Below are 17999 nucleotides of genomic sequence, written 5' to 3'. Positions count from 1 at the left end.
TTTCCAGACCACTGCAGTTTTTGGTTATATTCCTGTCTCCTGGGGCACATGAAATGAAACTGGGACAAACAGAATGGAAGAGCAGAGATACTGTAAAAATCCTTGTATTTTACCTCTTGTGACAAGCATATGGCAGACACTCTGTGCATCGCTCCCAAACAGCAGATTGCCACCTAATTAATAATTGTGTGGTAAAATACTACCATCACTACAATACCGTGCTTCTCGCTCTTTTTTTTCACTTGGAGGGCTAAGTGTGCAGCTAACCAAGACTTCCCAAGTGAGAATGTGGTCCACTCTGTCAAAGTCTTACTGGGTGTTGGGTGTTGGAGTGTGTGAGGTGGAGACAGCTTGTATCCAATTAATAGCATATATTCTCTAATATTCTGGTAATAGTTTTTTACATCTACTAGGGGCAGAGAGTTGCAAGTGGACAAGTAATGATTACTCCCTGTACTTAAAGTACTTCAAGTTTAGACATCATTCTTAGGGGCTTTAAACTTCTCTGTTTTAAAAAGTCATCATGATGTTATGACAGTAACACATAAAATGACACATACTGAATCTAAACAACAACACAAATACATTAGTCATTAGATAATACTGTATTTCATACCCATACCTAATTCCTTTTTACCATGCTCAAAGTTGACCTACTTTTTAACACAAAGTTTGCTAACAGCTATTTTGCATTAACAATATGGGCATACATTTTGCGGAGCAGTCAAAATTGAACTTCCGTTCTTATGCTGGGTATGTTGACATGGTACAAACAGGGTTACCTCCACCAGGGCTCCGGAAATTTGACTTTTGACATCCAGCTATTCAATCTGCTGTAATAATTCCCTCAAGCATAGTTTCCATCATTTAGCTTCCAACATGTGGCATGCAAAATCTTAAATGGTTTAATGGATTTTGTTTGTTTCATTACCATAAAAAATCCATATATATATATATATATATATATATATATATATATATATATATATATATATATATATATATATATATATTAGCTCAAAGAGCCAGCTGCCCAACGTTTCGATATGTTGTACATATCTTTCTCAAGGGAGCCTGTGTTTGAATCAAAACATTGGAGGTATTTATAGATTTTTGACGGCATGACAACTACTGGTTATTGTTTACATTCAAATCCATGATTTATTCTTACATGATGTAATGGTGTTCTATATATTGTGACATCATTTTTACATCTGTCTTTGAATCTGTATTAATTCTAATTAACACTACTTTCTATAAACTTATATTTTTATTATATCATGCAATGCTGGCTCTGAGGATCAATCTAGATTTGGCCTCCCCAGCGCATCAGCATGCACAACTTTTGAATGAATTTTGTTTATTTATTTAAATGTTATATATTTATTGAAGTTAATTAGTTCATTCTTTTCTGTTGAGTCCCGCTGGCATAATCGTGTTCAGTCTATTTATCCATTTACTTTCTTTTATTCTTCTATATGTCACATTGTCTAATTTTAGCTGTTCTAATACTACAAACTTTACATCATTTATGTCATGTCCTTGACTGGTGAAGTGCTGTACTATTGGTTCATTCATATTTTTATTTCTAATTAATGAAAGGTGGTTCTGAATTCTTTTATATAAAGTAGTTCCAGTCTCTCCAACATATTTGATTTCATCACATTTTTCACAGGCTATTCCATAAACAACATTGCTATTTTTACAGTAGGTATTAGTTTTTAGTGGATATGTGGTGTTCTTATGTTTAATTATATTTTTACTTTTGTCTATGTATTTACACACTTTACATCTACTTACTGGTGCACATGTTCGTAGAACCTATTTTGTCCATTATTCTTTTATGTTTACTGTGAACTAAAATGTCACCTAAATTAGCTTCTCTTTTGAATGCTACAACTGGGGCCTTAAGAAATACTTTTTTAATTTTTCTGAATTATGTAGAATCCGCAAGTGTTTCCAAACTATCTTAGAAATATTGGGCAAAAGTTTAGAGTAAGTCATTACAAATGGGACTCTTTTGACCTTTTTATCTCTATTTTTATAATCTAGTAGAACATCTCTTTTTAGTTTATCCACTTTTCTTAACTCCATCTCTATAATTCTTTCTTTGTATCCTCTTTTTTTAAGATTTGTTTTTAATACATTTCTTTGTTTTACATAGTCACTTTCTTTAGAGCATATTCTTCGTATTCTTAATCCTAGACCCTTTGGGATTGCCCTTTTAGTGTGTATTGGATGTGCAGAGGACATGTGTAAATACTGGTGCGTGTCAGTAGGTTTACAGAAGAGGTCAGTCTCAATTGAACCTTCTTCAAGTTTTACTATGGTATCTAAAAATTATATTTCTTTCCTTGTCCATTGAAGGTCCACCTTAATATTACTGTGTATTTCATTTGCCATTTTATGAAACTGGAAAAGAGACTCTTCTCCATGTGTCCAAACCCCAAAAATATCATCTACAAACCGAATGTATTCTAAAGGTTCTCTCTCCGATTTTCTAAGTAATTGTTCTTCCCATTTTCCCATGTATGTACTGGCAAAATGCATTCCTAATTTAGATCCTATTGCTGTACCATTGTTTTGTTTGTAATTCTTATCAACAAATGTAAAATAACTGTTTTCTAAAACTACTTTGATCATGTTCAGTACCTCTGCTGCAGGTATTGATTTATCTAGTCTATTATCTAGTGCTATTTGACAAGCTTCTAAAGTTTCTTTACGAGGGACACTTGGGTACAAGGATTTTACATCCATGCAAAATAAAATTGTATTCTCTGGAAGGTTGTGTTTTATTGATTCAAGTCTTTTTAAAAATTGTGTTGCATCCTTAACATAGCTTGGTAATTTCTCAACGTGCGACCTAAGTTGTTTTTCTGCTATTTCAGCTATTATGTGTGTTGGATTATCAATTGTGACTGACTATCATTCACATAGGGTGATTTTCTTTGTGCATTTTAGGATTTCCTCTTGCTAGGCCTGTTCTTGCATTATGTGGCTGCATGTATTTTTTTATTCTTTTAATATAATTCCTTTATTGTATAGTCTCTCCGCAATTTTCTTAACCTCTTTTCCCGATTTATTGATCTTATTGCTTTTAACTTCTTCATATGTATCCGTATTATTTTATTCACATTCTATAGATTTCATATAGTCATCTGTGTTCATTATCACTATTCCTGAGCCTTTATCTGCTGGTCTTATCATTATATCATCATCATTTAACAACTCAGTCATAGCTTGTTCTTCAATATTGGTTAAATTAAGTTTACATCTTTTCTTTAGTCCTACTATTATTTCTTGTTTAACTACTTCAATATACATATCTAACCATTTATCTCTTCCATCCGGAGGAGTCCAAGTGCTTGTACTATTAACCTTAATCCCATTCTCATAATTACCCTCTGAATCTGAGATATTTTCATATACGTATATATATATATATATATATATATATATATATATATATATATATGACACATAGATAAAATGTATAAAATATATATACTTTCACAAATGAGGCATACGAATTTAAATGTACTGTATATACATGCAACATATTATGATTCTGCATAGTCTATTGACTACCTACCAAACATAAAGGTACAGAATAACTGCAATAATCTGATTACCCAAGTGACCCTGGAGTTTACACTTTCAGGGGACGTGCCTTTTCATTTGCTTAAAATATGCACACCAGAGAGGAATACGTTTACTATAGCATTGCAAGCTGTGGTAAAAGCTCTTCAGAGGAAGCTCTTCAGACACAGGTCATATATAAAATACAAGGCCACAGGCCACACACAATAACCCAGAGACATTATAAAATAGCTGCCAAGCCCACAGATCTGGCAGAGAAGCACAGACTCTCTTAGCTGCTTCTCGTGACCTTGGAGTGCTTGATAAGAAAAGGTGTATAACGCTGATCAGGGCAAGGGTGAGGTTTAACTTGCACTCATTTTTTCTGTATTACTACTGTACAGCCAATATGTCTCCATAAAGGGCCAAGCACTTCGATATTTCTTTGAATAAATGGTACTCCTGAGACTCCTCCAGCATGCTCTGTTCCAGGAGGGTTTAGCAGCTCAGCTCAGCAGGTGTTTACAAGCATTCCATTGTCTGGGTCTCTTGTTATTGAACTCAGCTACAGTTTCTGACAGAACAGGCCTGGGATTAAGGCTCGAAAAAGGACCACCTACCCTCTTTTGACAGTTGTCATGTGTCCCACAGTCCATTCCCTTCTATTTTTAATAACCGTGGCATGAGCTCCACATCCTCAGTTCATTTTATTTTTAAGTAAAGCCACATATAATTTTTTACTTATGTTACTGATAAAGCCAGAATTTGTTCATTTTCTCATTACCTAACTTGAAAAAATAACTGAACCTGTTAAGCCAAAACAAATATTGTTAGTCCAGACTTATTTAGCAATTGTAAACCATTTGCAGATTTAAATGACGGGTGTCCTGGAAAAAAATGATTTCCCTCAAAAGTAATTTTGTTTAATATTACCATCAATGTATTTTATATGTTGTACAATTTAAAAAAAAACATGTGGTGGATAAACTGGATAATCCACAAACATTTAAGTCTTCCAAAAATTGTATTTGGTTGTTACAGTGAAAAAAAAATAAAATAAAAAAATAAAAGTGGGTTATCAAGTTTTACCCGAACACTCCTCAAAATGAAGAATCCAAAACATGAAGCTCAGACATTCCAAGACATTCAGTACTCCAAATCAATCACTGATCAGAACTGTGTCTGGTCCCAAATGGTTTGAATAAGTGAGAGTCTGCTGTATTATGAGCTTGTTGTTTCTTCAGTACATTCTCCTCCTCCCAGACTTCTACCACCATGGCACAGCAATTCCGGCCCCCGGCCTTCAGTTCAAAGCAGTCTCAATTCTCTGATTACAAGCACTCACTTGCCTTGGATAATTATAAGTATACTCAGCTGCTTTAGCCCAAAATTTCCTAATTTGCCATTAATGTGTTTCTAATACAATTATTAAACACAATATTTGTAGTAGATTAAAATGTCATTTTTTACATGTCCCTTACTATTTTATGGTGTTTGCAATAATTCAGGGTTATGTTGCTCCAATATTTCTTTATTATTATCTCAAAATCTGCATTTACCTAGTTTATACCTTGCTTCAAACATTTTGATTAAAAAAAAACAAAAAAAAACTCATGTTATCTTTCCTCGTCTCCAAAGCTCTACATTTTCAAAGCAGTGCTTTTTTAAACACATATATTTTGTTTGGAGAGCCATGTCTTGTACTATTTTGAACTAGTTCATGTTGAACACAAATGTTTTTGGACAGCTACACAGAAACAAGCCATATGTATTTATATTGCATTATATAAAATAATACAACCTGCTTCAATCCATCTGCTAAGTGCTTTGACTTAGTCTGTCATCAATACTTAAGGCACCATAAGGTTAAATCCCAGTAGAGGATGAGAATGCATAGACAGTTTTCTGATCTTGGCCCTGCTGGATTAAAAGTGGTCTTACCCTATATTTAACCAGGTAAGATCAGCTGTGTGCAGGTTCTCATTTACAATGGTGACCTGGGGAATGGAGAACTGTAAAAATCAGTTAGCAACCTGACATTTCTGAGTTAGGTTTCATTTATTGACATATGTGTTGACTAGAACCAATTATCTTGGTATATAGCAAGGGCCTTTATCAGATGTCTCCAAAATCAAACATCTGTTTTCATAATCATTAATATAGTGTATTCTTAAAACACTTTAATGCGACACAACAGCAATGGAACAGAAATAAATAAATAAATAAATAAATAAATAAATAACAATCAGATAGATTCCAATTCTAATGGCATGATGCCTGATTTAAAATGGACAGTTTCAAGATTGGAGCTTACATTGAGGAGTACTTTGGATTAAATCTCCAGATGTGTCATTTAAGAGCTGTCATGTTTTGTTTTTAATCCTTTAATCATGTGAAGGACATCTGTCCAGTCCAGTCTAATTTAGTACTGGTATGGGGAATATTGCACTCCTGAAATGAAAGACCAAAAAAAGCATCTCTAACATGTGCTGCCAAACGTTCTTCTTTGAGGAAGTTGAAATTGTCTTCCTCAACATAAAGTCATAAATTGTACTATATGTAGAAATAAAATGGACTATCATATTTTGGCTGAATGCTATTTAAATTGTATAGGTGAAACCATTTTACAGTGACTCCAATAGTGTATCAACCTCTTCAGAAAGGGTAACAAACAATGCCTCAACTAACTTCAACTGAGACGTAGGACTTTGTAGAAATCTGTCTCCAGAAAAAAATCAGCAACCCAAGAAAAGTACATTTCATTGTTGATGTTTGATTAAGGTCTGCTTGGATTGTTGACTGCAGAGGAAACCAGCTTAATGGAACGAGATGTCATCTACTTTATCAGCCCAGGTTCATAGCACAAATGGATAGCTACTGTAATCAAATTTAAACTGCCCCAAGTTTTATTACGGACCTTATTAAGTTTGGTCGACACTAAATCCTATTCCATAGTAACAGGTCCAGTGATTTACCACTGGTCATCTGTGGAATATACACTGGGAATTCAGCTCTGTTGGCCATAATTGTGTTTTTATTTTTTATTTTTTATTGTTTTAAATGAGGGCTGCTAGCTTCCCTGTGGTGTGATTCAATTAGTTCACTCGATTTGAAAGCTATCTATCCATCGTAAACTCTGCACCATCACCACAACCTCTTCAAAACAATATTGGCCTTGGACAAAATAAATGGGCTCCTGTCAGAAATACGATTTTGGGGTCCCCTGCGGATACAATCTGTGATCAATAACCCTTTCTGAGAGAAGCAACACAAACAAGGCAGCCATATGATACATAACCCCTGTCTGACTTAGTACCAGAAATAACATGGAGATAGCTTGCAGTCACACAGAGTGCTTAATGTTGAAGCATTCTGACTTTGGTCCTCCAAGCTTTAGACCTAATTGTTGTGAATTTGAGTCTTGGCAGTGGTCCCCTGCTGTTTCCCAGTTAGCAAGTGTGTTGTGGAGAAAGAAATATGATTTTCCAGTTGTAGACTAACACTCCACTTGTTTGGCAGCAGCTATCCTTTCAGTGTAACAGGGAGGAAGGAGGCTGAGCATGCAAAGTTTTAGAGAGTGATGCTCGCAAAAAATGAAAAATCAGTGAAGTGAATGCTCCCTGTTGATTTCAGCTCAGATACAGAGGGTTTCATTCACTAAAATTAAATTGACTTTGTGAAAATAAAACACTTTATTTGACTAATTTCACAATACCTAATTCATCTAATTTACAAACACAATACATCAGATTTGTTGCATGCAAACTGATATTTCTTTAATTAAATGAGGAGAAATATACATTATACGCCAATTTATATTACTTGTCGGTGAAAAGGGGTAAAAAATGTCTTTGGAGGAGGAATAACATTCCAAACCTGTGATGTCAGATTTAAAATGGAAGAACATGAAAGGCTGGTTGGGGAATTGTCTTGTTATAAAAAAAAAATGGTTCAGAAAGTATAAGGTTCACAGGATGGTACTACACTTAAATTACTACACTTAAATTAAGCCAACCGAAGCTAACCAACCTGATGACAATGAAGCCACCTTTATGTAGTTCATCTACTTAAAATGAAGCATGTTTTTATTTGTAAGAATTTTATCATGTTTATTTTTAATTTTAATTAATTGTATTACAGTACTGTTTGTGTTGTCTGAATTCCAATTTTTTTCACTTTAAACACATTATTTTAATTAGTATAAAAAATTATTGGATATTTAATAATTAGAGAATAGTTACCAAGAAGCAAAGCAATGCCCAGTGGCGGGCTCTTTATTATAGTGGGGACTGAAGATTGCTCCAAAATATAAGAGTCATGGCAAACCCAGGGAAATTGCATCTGCCTTCACTGAACCCCTCTCACTTAAACAAAGTATTGGGGTTCCTTTTATACCATGTGGCTGGTATAAAAGGAACCTGTCACACTATATATATATATATATATATATATATATATATATATATATATATATATATATATATATATATATATATATATATATAACGTCACTATCTCCATTTGAAGAGCTTTTATACACTAACTAGTTAAATAGTTCATAGTATTCTGTGTACAGTTTGGAATGCATGTTTCTGTGAATTGAATCATTTAATCAACATGATGTTAATGAAGCAAGCTATCAACCTAAAACCAAGCACAAGCTGAATGTATGAGCTTTCTGATAGATATAATAATTGCTGTCACAGTCTGCACCAGTCTTGCATGGTTTATAATCTGTTTGGAGCTCGTTAATGAGCATTAGTCTTATTAAGAATGTCATTTATATTTCTGCATGGCTAGCTTTAGCAATGAATATTGTTGCCAGCATAATGTGATAACCAGCAATACGTTATCCAAAGCAAAACACTCAATTGAATACTGTGTAGTAATAGTAAACAAATCAAATTATTTTACAAACATTGAATACAATAATCACTATACTGTGGACATTAAACAATTTGGAACTTGCCACAGGTTTCAAATGTGTGCATTCACATAAAATAAAAAAATATTTTGGGGGTTGACTGTCACAATTTCATATCATGCAGGACTAGGTGATTAAGCAATGGGTCCCAGGGTGACTGACCTTGTAAAGGCAGGACCGCATAGGGTGCAGAGTGAGTCAGACAGTCAGGGAAGCGCAGGTTTGCTTCCTTGCTGTGCTAAGTTGTCAGTCTTTGCTGGGGATTCCCTTGGGTGTCACACTATCTCTGGCTCTCCTGCAGGTTAGGGAGACAAAAATAGTAATGGACTGACTCACTTCAATGTGTTACACCAACCCCTACTAGCCAGGTCCCTTGTCAGTTTTGTGTCCCTTGTGTGGTCTTTCATTATCAAACTATAGGAATTATTGAAGACTATTTGAATATTTTTGTGAAGGCTGTTATAAGGCAACTTGAGTATCTTCTTCTTCAATGTGGTCCATGACTGTATGTGGTTCTTGTTTGGATTTCAACCAGTTGTTTGAATATTCTAAAAAAAATAATTCTGTATTAATATTTTAAACTAATACTTAACGTTTGTCTTAGAATATTAGCTTATTTTTTTACATGTGTTACATGCCTTTTGGAGTATTTACAAGGATTGTGCTGGCCAGTGGATTGTATATTTCCAATTTGGGTCATTATTTTGAGTTTTCTGTCGAGGGACACAAACTCTTAAGGGATAAATGGTTGAAACTCCAGTTTGCACTGAATTGCTAATGGTACCGTTACCAAGTTTTATGCTGCAAAAATATCAATAATGAAACAGAAAAACAATATTAGATTCATCTAAGGCAAGTGTTGCGTTCATCTGAACACTCCACCTGCAGGAACTGCATCTGTATTCCACACAGTGTGATGAGCCTGCACTACATAAAACACTAAAAACAAAACAAGCCGTTGCTTTACATTTCAACATATTTTTATACTTTTTAAATTTGGAGCATAGAATTACATTTGTAGTTCTGTTCGTTATGTCCATGCTTACATTCTTATTGTATTTAAATAGAGGTGTAAGGGATTATTTTTTGTATCGTATAACATGCAGCAGGTGTGATGGTAAACAGGAGCCCCTTACCCGCTGTCCTCTCTGGTGTTGTAGAGGTCTCGGCGGCCTGGGTTTTTGTGTAACAATGCAGCTTGAACACGTGGTGCCTCCAGGGGAATATAGGTTCCCCCACCTTAACTCTCCAGCTGTATTTCTGAAGAGGTATTGTGCAGCAACACAGTCAATACTTCACTTCAATATTATAATGACCCCAAACCTTTTTTCCCTATAGTTAACTCAGGATATATTTAACTACGCAGGGGAATATTACTGTAGTAGTAGTATTAACAATTATACACAGCTTAGCATATATATATATATATATATATATATATATATATATATACACAAATTACACAACAATAGTATACTATAACAACAATGATTGGGTTTATTATAGTAATATAGATTATATGGCTAAATAAATGCAGTTCAGCTTAAAGGGCAACAAACATTATAAACTAAAGAAAAAGGGTGCTATTCAATCTATATCCCTCCCACTGTGCACATGTATTGTTTGTTGTATTTTTTACAGTCAATGTTCCTGTTGTGCAGAACTAGTTCTGTGTTTTATTTCGTTGGAGTACTCTTATTTTCCACGAGGTTTGTGAATGTCATTGACTTTCAGGTATTTTACGTTATTAAACTGTCGTTCCTTTTTTTTTTATTTTCAGCTGCCAATTATTCCTTCCAATGAAACGTAATTTTCCTCAAATTCACAATACACTTCCGAATATATTTTCTCACTGTTCACAAAGGAATATCCCGCAATTCAAACTGACCTGAGATCTGTTTTTCTCTTTTGTGGCGAGCGTGGGCCAAGCTGCAGGGTCGGCCGTCTAGTCTGCAGTCAACGTGACTGTCCCGTGTCAGGCGGCGTGCAACGTGAGCAGTGTCGTTTTATTCAAACTGGTGTTTTCTTTTTCATTTGTAGATGCATCCAGCGATTGGATACTAGGTATTTACAGATTTATTTAAACTGTAATAGTTTTAACAGTGAAAGCGTCGCTCCACCGTCTGTTTTGGGTCTTTCTGTTTATTTTCTCCCGATCAGCTGCCAGGCGTCTGTTTTCAGTCTCGGGTCTCCTCCTTCCCTTTCGCTCTGCTCAGCTCAAATTGAAACGCACATCCTGCCCAGGCGTCATCACAGGCAGAGGCACAGATTCCCTGCGGTCCTAAAGAGATCAGTCACTCTACCGTAGCTATACAAATAACCTGCTTTGCTGAAGGGGGTTACATTCTCCCCTCTTTAAAATGTCTGATGCCCCCATCAGATTAACTTCTATACACGATCGGTACCGATCTGGTCTGGTCATGATCCAGTAGGCAATGCCCTGTGTATGTTTCCGAACGACATGTAGCGGTTCATCCCTAGAAGTACCTGGTGAGTCATAAGTAAGGCGGACAATCGGCTTCACTTCACGACCACTTCGTCTTGGCTCTAAGGTCTGTGGCTCTGAAACTGAGGGAATTCTCCCCTCTTCAGATTCTGTATCCGGTGCTGGATCTTCTTCAACAGGATCCACCACACTTTCAGGTTCACTATCTGCACGCACACTAACATCCTCACCTTCAGGTGGTACGTCTGCCTCCACGGGTAAGTCTGCATCGTTCTCCACAATATTCTCAGTTTCAGTAGAGGGTTCTGGGCTCTGTAATTTGTCACTCCCAGAATAATCAAAGATCTGAGTGACCTCACCTTCCTCTGATTCTGAATCAGAACTTGAATTTAACTGTTCGAGCGGATGTTCTTCTTGGCTAGTTTTCTGGGCTTGATCCAACAATCCCCTAGTCCTAGGTCTGGACACAGATGTACTGGGTTCAGTTATAGAAGGAACGGTCACTAACTGCCCAATAGGTAGTAAGTGGTTTCTGTGAAGCACTTTTATCAGTCTCCGACCCATCTCCTTCTTGAGACGATAAACAGGTATGTTTGGCAGTTTTCCAGTAACCACAAATGGTTCAGCATTCCACCTGTCTCCCAGTTTATTTTTTCCAGGCACGCCTAGACTTCTTATCAGCACCCGATCTCCAGGAAACAACTCTTGATCCCGGACCCTGAGATCATATCTGGCTTTGTTCTTCTGGGCCATCTTCTGTGCTGACTCAAGGGCTAAGCGGTAGGCATCTTGCAGTTCTTGTTTCAGTTTTTTGACATACTGAAGGTAAGTTTCTGTACCAGCTCCATCAGGTGAAACACCAAAACAAATGTCCACTGGTAGGCGAGCCTCTCTCCCAAACATAAGAAGGTAGGGTGAAAATCCAGTGGCCTCATTTTTGGTACAATTGTAAGCATGCACTAGGTGCGAAACATGCTGGCTCCATTGGATTTTCTTGCACTTCTCCAGTGTACCTAACATGTTTAGTAAGGTCCTGTTAAATCTTTCGGGCTGTGGGTCACCTTCAGGGTGATAAGGAGAGGTTCGTGATTTTTTCACTCCCAACATCTGAAGCAGTTCTTTGATCACTCGGCTCTCAAAATCACGCCCCTGATCCGAATGTATCCGGGCCGGCCATCCATAATGTACAAAATACTTCTCCCAGAGTACTTTGGCCACGGTACAAGCTCTTTGGTCTCTAGTGGGGAAGGCTTGAGCATAGCGGGTGAAATGGTCCGTTATGACCAGGATGTTGCTGAGACCTTTGCTATCTGACTCCAGAGATAAAAAGTCCATGCACACTAGTTCCATGGGCCTTTGGCTTCGTATGTTGACCAGTGGGGCGGATCTCTTGGGCAGCGTCTTCCGGGCTATACAACGAAGACAGTTTTTGCAGTGTGTCTCCACATCTTTGCTTTGATGGGGCCAGTAGAACCGTTTTCTCACCTGGTCCAAAACCTTGTCCACACCAAGGTGTCCACTGTCATCGTGCAGGGCTTTCAGAACAGTTTCTCTATACTCCTGGGGTAACACTAGTTGTTGGAGCTGCCGAGGGGGATCCTTAACTACTCTGTAGAGGACTCCTCCCCTGAGCACGAGCTTGTTCCATTCCCTCAAAAACAGTTTGGTGTCAGGATGATCAATCTTGACCCATTGAACAGGCTTATCCAGTTTCTTTGCAAGCAGCACTCCCTTGAGGCAGGGGTCTGTCCTTTGAGCTCTCTGCAGATCCCCATGACTTAGTCTGGGAAGCGATGTTACTTGCAGCTCCGACGAGTAAGCATAGGCATCTGGGATTGCAGCAGGGGGTGCGCCCAGGGTATCTACAGCCCTAAGATGGTTTACTGTGGCATTCTCTGATTGCATTGTTACCATCTTACACATGGCTCGGATCCCAGGGGCAGATATCTCAACCCACTCATCATCAGCATGTCTGTTGGGGTGAGGCCTTCTTGACAAGGCATCTGCATCGATGTTATGACGTCCGGCACGGTACACGATTTGGAAATCATAAACAGCTAATGAAGCAAGCCATCTGTGTCCAGTTGCATCCAATCGCGCCGACTTCAAGATATAGGTTAGGGGGTTGTTGTCAGTTCTTACAGTGAACTTGGCTCCATACAGGTAGTCATGGAATCTATCGACAACTGCCCACCGCAGTGCCAGAAATTCCAGTTTGTGGACTGGATAGTTTCTTTCTGATGCAGATAGGCTTCTGCTAGCGTATGCTACTGGCCTCAAACTGTCAGGATATTTTTGATATAGGACGGCTCCGAGTCCCTCCAAACAGGCATCTACATGCAGGAGATATGGCTTTGTGGAATCAGCAAATGCTAGGACCGGGGCATTGGTCAATTTTTCAATCAGTGTGCGGAACGCATGCTCGCAACTTTCCGTCCACCTGGCAGCAAAAGGCTCGTTAGTTTTGTAGTACGTCTCCTTGGAGTTTGAAGACTTCTTATCCTTCTTTGTAGGTGGATAGCCTTTGGTCAGATCATGGAGGGGCCTACAAATGGAGGAGTAGCCCGGTACAAAACGCCTGTAGTACCCACAGAATCCTAAAAAACTCTGCAATTCCTTCAAATTGGTCGGCCTCGGCCACGTAGTGAGAGCCTCGATTTTAGCAGGGTCAGTTGCAATGCCTTGCTGAGACACTATGTGACCCACATACTTGACACTGGTTTGGCAGAATTGGCATTTATCCAATGATAGCTTTAAGCCTCGTTCCTGCAAGCGATCCAACACTTTAAGGAGACGTTCTTCATGCTCCTCAAGTGTCCTTCCAAAAACTATGAGGTCATCCAAATAAACCAAGACTTCCAGGAGATTCATATCTCCAACTGTCCGCTCCATTAGTCGTTGGAACGTTGCCGGTGCTCCAGATATCCCCTGTGGCATGCGCTGGAACTCATAGAATCCCAGGGGACAAATGAACGCGGTTTTCTCCATGTCTTCAGGGCTCATCGGAATTTGATAATATCCGCTCCGTAGATCAAGAACAGAAAACCAGCAGCTTCCTGACAAACAGTCCAGAGCTTCTTCCACCCGAGGCATAGTATATTGATCAGGTATGGTTCGCTTATTTAATGTGCGATAATCAATGCACATTCTTACATCACCATTTTTTTTCCGAGCTACCACAATGGGCGATGCGTAAGGGCTTCTAGACTCTCGAATGATGCCAATCCTTTGCAAATCCTGAAGATGTTTTCGGATGTCTTCCACATCGGCAGGTGCAAGTCGTCTTGATCGCTCTCTGAACGGGGTGTCATCTCTCAAACGAATATGATGTTCTACTCCACGCGCACATCCCACGTCCCAATCACAAGTCGAGAAAACATCAGCTCTTTGGGCTAATTTGGTTTGCAGCCGTTCTTTCCAACTGGAAGGCAAAGGGGAAGTTCCAAAATTCAGCTTAGCCATATCAAAACTTGGTGTTCGCTGCTTAGTTGGAATGGAGTGAGCCACGGTGGCGGCCTGGTACACATGTGCTATCAGTGTGCCCACCGGTATTGTGACAGGATGTGCTGAGGCATTACAAACGGGGACCTGGACTGTGGCAGTCGTCTTGTGTGACGTTTGAGCTACTCCCCTTCTAATAAAAAGACCGTTCGGCAGTCGGTTATCTTCAGGAGCTTCGATGAGAATCAGCTGATTTTTCCCATCATCTGAGACTTGGGCTTTTCCCTCAACCACCTGTACGGTACCAGGGGGTATGGTCACTGGCAAACAACCCAGCGTCTGAATGGTTCCTATTGGCCCTCTAGCTGTCTGCAAGAGTTCTCTCTCTTTCTTGATGTAAGCATCGAGGCACAAGGCATGAATCTTTAGTTTCCTGGCGTAATTATCTCCTGCTCGGTCGCGACACACACGAGCCAGTATCCCAAATATGGCGGCATTTGTCCCTATTAGGCAAGGGATATGGTTAGGAGAACCAGTAGAAGGACAAACCAGGGCTAAGGTTTCTAATGTCTGCTGCACACCCACAACATCTGCAGGGAATTCCAGGAATACATTGATATATCCCAGATATGGATACTGTCCCTCCCCAAGGCCCCAGATAGCAAGACCAGTAAGTGGGTGCAATGGTAGGTGACTGAGGTGCTCCCTGTAGTAATGCTCAAAGATTATCGTAACCTGTGATCCAGTGTCAAGAATGGCACAGCATGGGCGACCTTCTATTCGCACAGTTACTTCTGTCTTAGGGCCACACAGACCAGCAGGCCATGGATTTGTTGGTGTATTTCCCACAGTGTTACTTTCCAGGCTAAATAGCTCCTGTGAATCGGAGTGCGCTTTTGACGATAGGGGCCCAGGGCACTCCTTTACTGGGTCCCATCGTAGTTTCCCAACTGATTCCCATACATGGCTTCAAGACGTTCAGCAACCAAAGTAGCATTTCCAGTGTTGACACACTCTTTTATCCTATGACCATCCAATCCACAACGGTAGCAAAAGGATCTGAATGGAGCTCTGATAGTAGTTGGAAATGGCTGCCTTCCAGCAGAGTGGAGAGTTGTTCCATCTTGTCCAGTTCCTTCAGCTGAATTCTCCCTCTTGTAGAATGGCTGATGACCCCTTGCGCGGACATCTTGGCGTGGCCGGGCATCCTGATAGTGATGCTGCTGCTGCACAGTCAAGGATGATATTTGTTTCCTAATCTCCTGTAGCTGCTCTTTTAGGCTATCCATTTCTGCATTAGGGGCTGGTGTGACATCAGGTGTGTTAGCATGATGCACTCTAATGGGCGCTGTGGGGGGGTTTTGCTTGAGGCTCTCTCTCTCCTCTTCCTCTCTGATCTCTTTTATCAGAACAGAAAAAGTGGGAGGATTTTTCTGCCGTTCTTTAAGCCGGAGTTTAACTAGGCACATGTCAGAGTATATGGCTCCTTTAAGTAGCTGATTTAAGCGTGCTTTTCCTAATGCACTGGCTTCTATGCCTCCCTTCACATATACTTTCTGTAACAACTTCTCCAACCGGGCCAAGAATATAGACAGCTTTTCTCCCTGCTTCTGCATGGTAGTGCGAAATCGTAAATATAAGTCCTCTCCGCTCTCTGTGCTTCCAAACATGTGCTCAAGTGTACTGAGGTATTCTTGAGCCGACGCATCCGGGTTTGCCACACGCAGAGGTCTGACAACATCAAGAGCAGGGCCTCTCAGACTTTCCACTAGCCTTTTCCGCTTTTCTCCTTCTCCACACTGCCATTCTTGGATCATATGTGCTGCTTGGTCCATCCAGGTGTCATAGTCATCCTCCTGGCTAGGGGTGGGCTTGACGCCAGAGAACACTCTAAGCCGTTTGTAGGAAGTGCCTTCTGAAGATGGCTTCAGAGCTTTTTCAAGTGCTTTCCCAATAGTAGATAGTAAGTCATCTGTAGCGCTCGTTGAGGAGGCTGCTTGAACTCCAGCTACTTCTTGCAGATCGTTCAGTGTCTTTCCTTCAGTCTCCAAAAACATTTGCAGCTTCTTTTTGAAATCTGGAGTTGGAGTTTGGGGGTCAGGCATTAAAAGTACTTGCTGCAACGTCAAAGGTGGACTATCACTATCTGTATCCATGGTCTCGGTCAGGTCCACCTCAACCAGATCTTTGTCACTGCAACACAATGCAAACCACTGATCATCATTCAGGTTGTAATATCTTCCCAAACACTTTACTCTTCCCAAATCATCATTAGTGCGGAGTACTTCTAATAATTTTTGTGTGGTAATGTTCTCAGGGAGATTGCCTACCCAGAAAGCACGTGGTGGAGCAACACCTTCGGCAGCGCACCATGCCAGTAACTTAATTTTGTCCATTTTGATGGCTCAGAAACAACAACAGCAATGCTGGTCAAACTAAATGGTCGCACAATTTCTGCTTGCTTAGCAATTAGCCTCCCAGCGGAGCCTCCATTATGTAAGGGATTATTTTTTGTATCGTATAACATGCAGCAGGTGTGATGGTAAACAGGAGCCCCTTACCCGCTGTCCTCTCTGGTGTTGTAGAGGTCTCGGCGGCCTGGGTTTTTGTGTAACAATGCAGCTTGAACACGTGGTGCCTCCAGGGGAATATAGGTTCCCCCACCTTAACTCTCCAGCTGTATTTCTGAAGAGGTATTGTGCAGCAACACAGTCAATACTTCACTTCAATATTATAATGACCCCAAACCTTTTTTCCCTATAGTTAACTCAGGATATATTTAACTACGCAGGGGAATATTACTGTAGTAGTAGTATTAACAATTATACACAGCTTAGCATATATATATATATATATATATATATATATATATATACACAAATTACACAACAATAGTATACTATAACAACAATGATTGGGTTTATTATAGTAATATAGATTATATGGCTAAATAAATGCAGTTCAGCTTAAAGGGCAACAAACATTATAAACTAAAGAAAAAGGGTGCTATTCAATCTATATCCCTCCCACTGTGCACATGTATTGTTTGTTGTATTTTTTACAGTCAATGTTCCTGTTGTGCAGAACTAGTTCTGTGTTTTATTTCGTTGGAGTACTCTTATTTTCCACGAGGTTTGTGAATGTCACTGACTTTCAGGTATTTTACGTTATTAAACTGTCGTTCCTTTTTTTTTTATTTTCAGCTGCCAATTATTCCTTCCAATGAAACGTAATTTTCCTCAAATTCACAATACACTTCCGAATATATTTTCTCACTGTTCACAAAGGAATATCCCGCAATTCAAACTGACCTGAGATCTGTTTTTCTCTTTTGTGGCGAGCGTGGGCCAAGCTGCAGGGTCGGCCGTCTAGTCTGCAGTCAACGTGACTGTCCCGTGTCAGGCGGCGTGCAACGTGAGCAGTGTCGTTTTATTCAAACTGGTGTTTTCTTTTTCATTTGTAGATGCATCCAGCGATTGGATACTAGGTATTTACAGATTTATTTAAACTGTAATAGTTTTAACAGTGAAAGCGTCGCTCCACCGTCTGTTTTGGGTCTTTCTGTTTATTTTCTCCCGATCAGCTGCCAGGCGTCTGTTTTCAGTCTCG

The 17999-nt window shown here is 39.4% G+C and overlaps 1 protein-coding gene across 1 annotated transcript; it reads right to left on the bottom strand.

The window, feature by feature from the left end:
- Nucleotides 1–14629: 14629 nt before the first annotated feature.
- On the bottom strand, nucleotides 14630–17018 carry LOC131737775 (paraneoplastic antigen Ma1 homolog). The gene is made up of 2 exons (XM_059028975.1): nucleotides 16952–17018; nucleotides 14630–16583 (listed from the first exon to the last, which is right to left on the bottom strand). The coding sequence occupies exon 2, from the start codon at nucleotides 16544–16546 to the stop codon at nucleotides 15314–15316; it is 1233 nt and encodes a 410-aa protein (XP_058884958.1). The 5' UTR covers nucleotides 16547–16583; nucleotides 16952–17018; the 3' UTR covers nucleotides 14630–15313.
- Between the last annotated feature and the right edge of the window lie 981 nt (nucleotides 17019–17999).

Source organism: Acipenser ruthenus, chromosome 8 (genome assembly GCF_902713425.1).
Source record: "Acipenser ruthenus chromosome 8, fAciRut3.2 maternal haplotype, whole genome shotgun sequence".
NCBI lineage: Eukaryota > Metazoa > Chordata > Actinopteri > Acipenseriformes > Acipenseridae > Acipenser > Acipenser ruthenus.
This window is presented reverse-complemented; position numbering and strand designations above follow the sequence as displayed.

What these genes read in the sequence shown, in the direction of transcription:
- LOC131737775 (XM_059028975.1), bottom strand. Translation starts at nt 16,546, where the DNA reads ATGGATACAGATAGTGATAGTCCACCTTTGACGTTGCAGCAAGTACTT.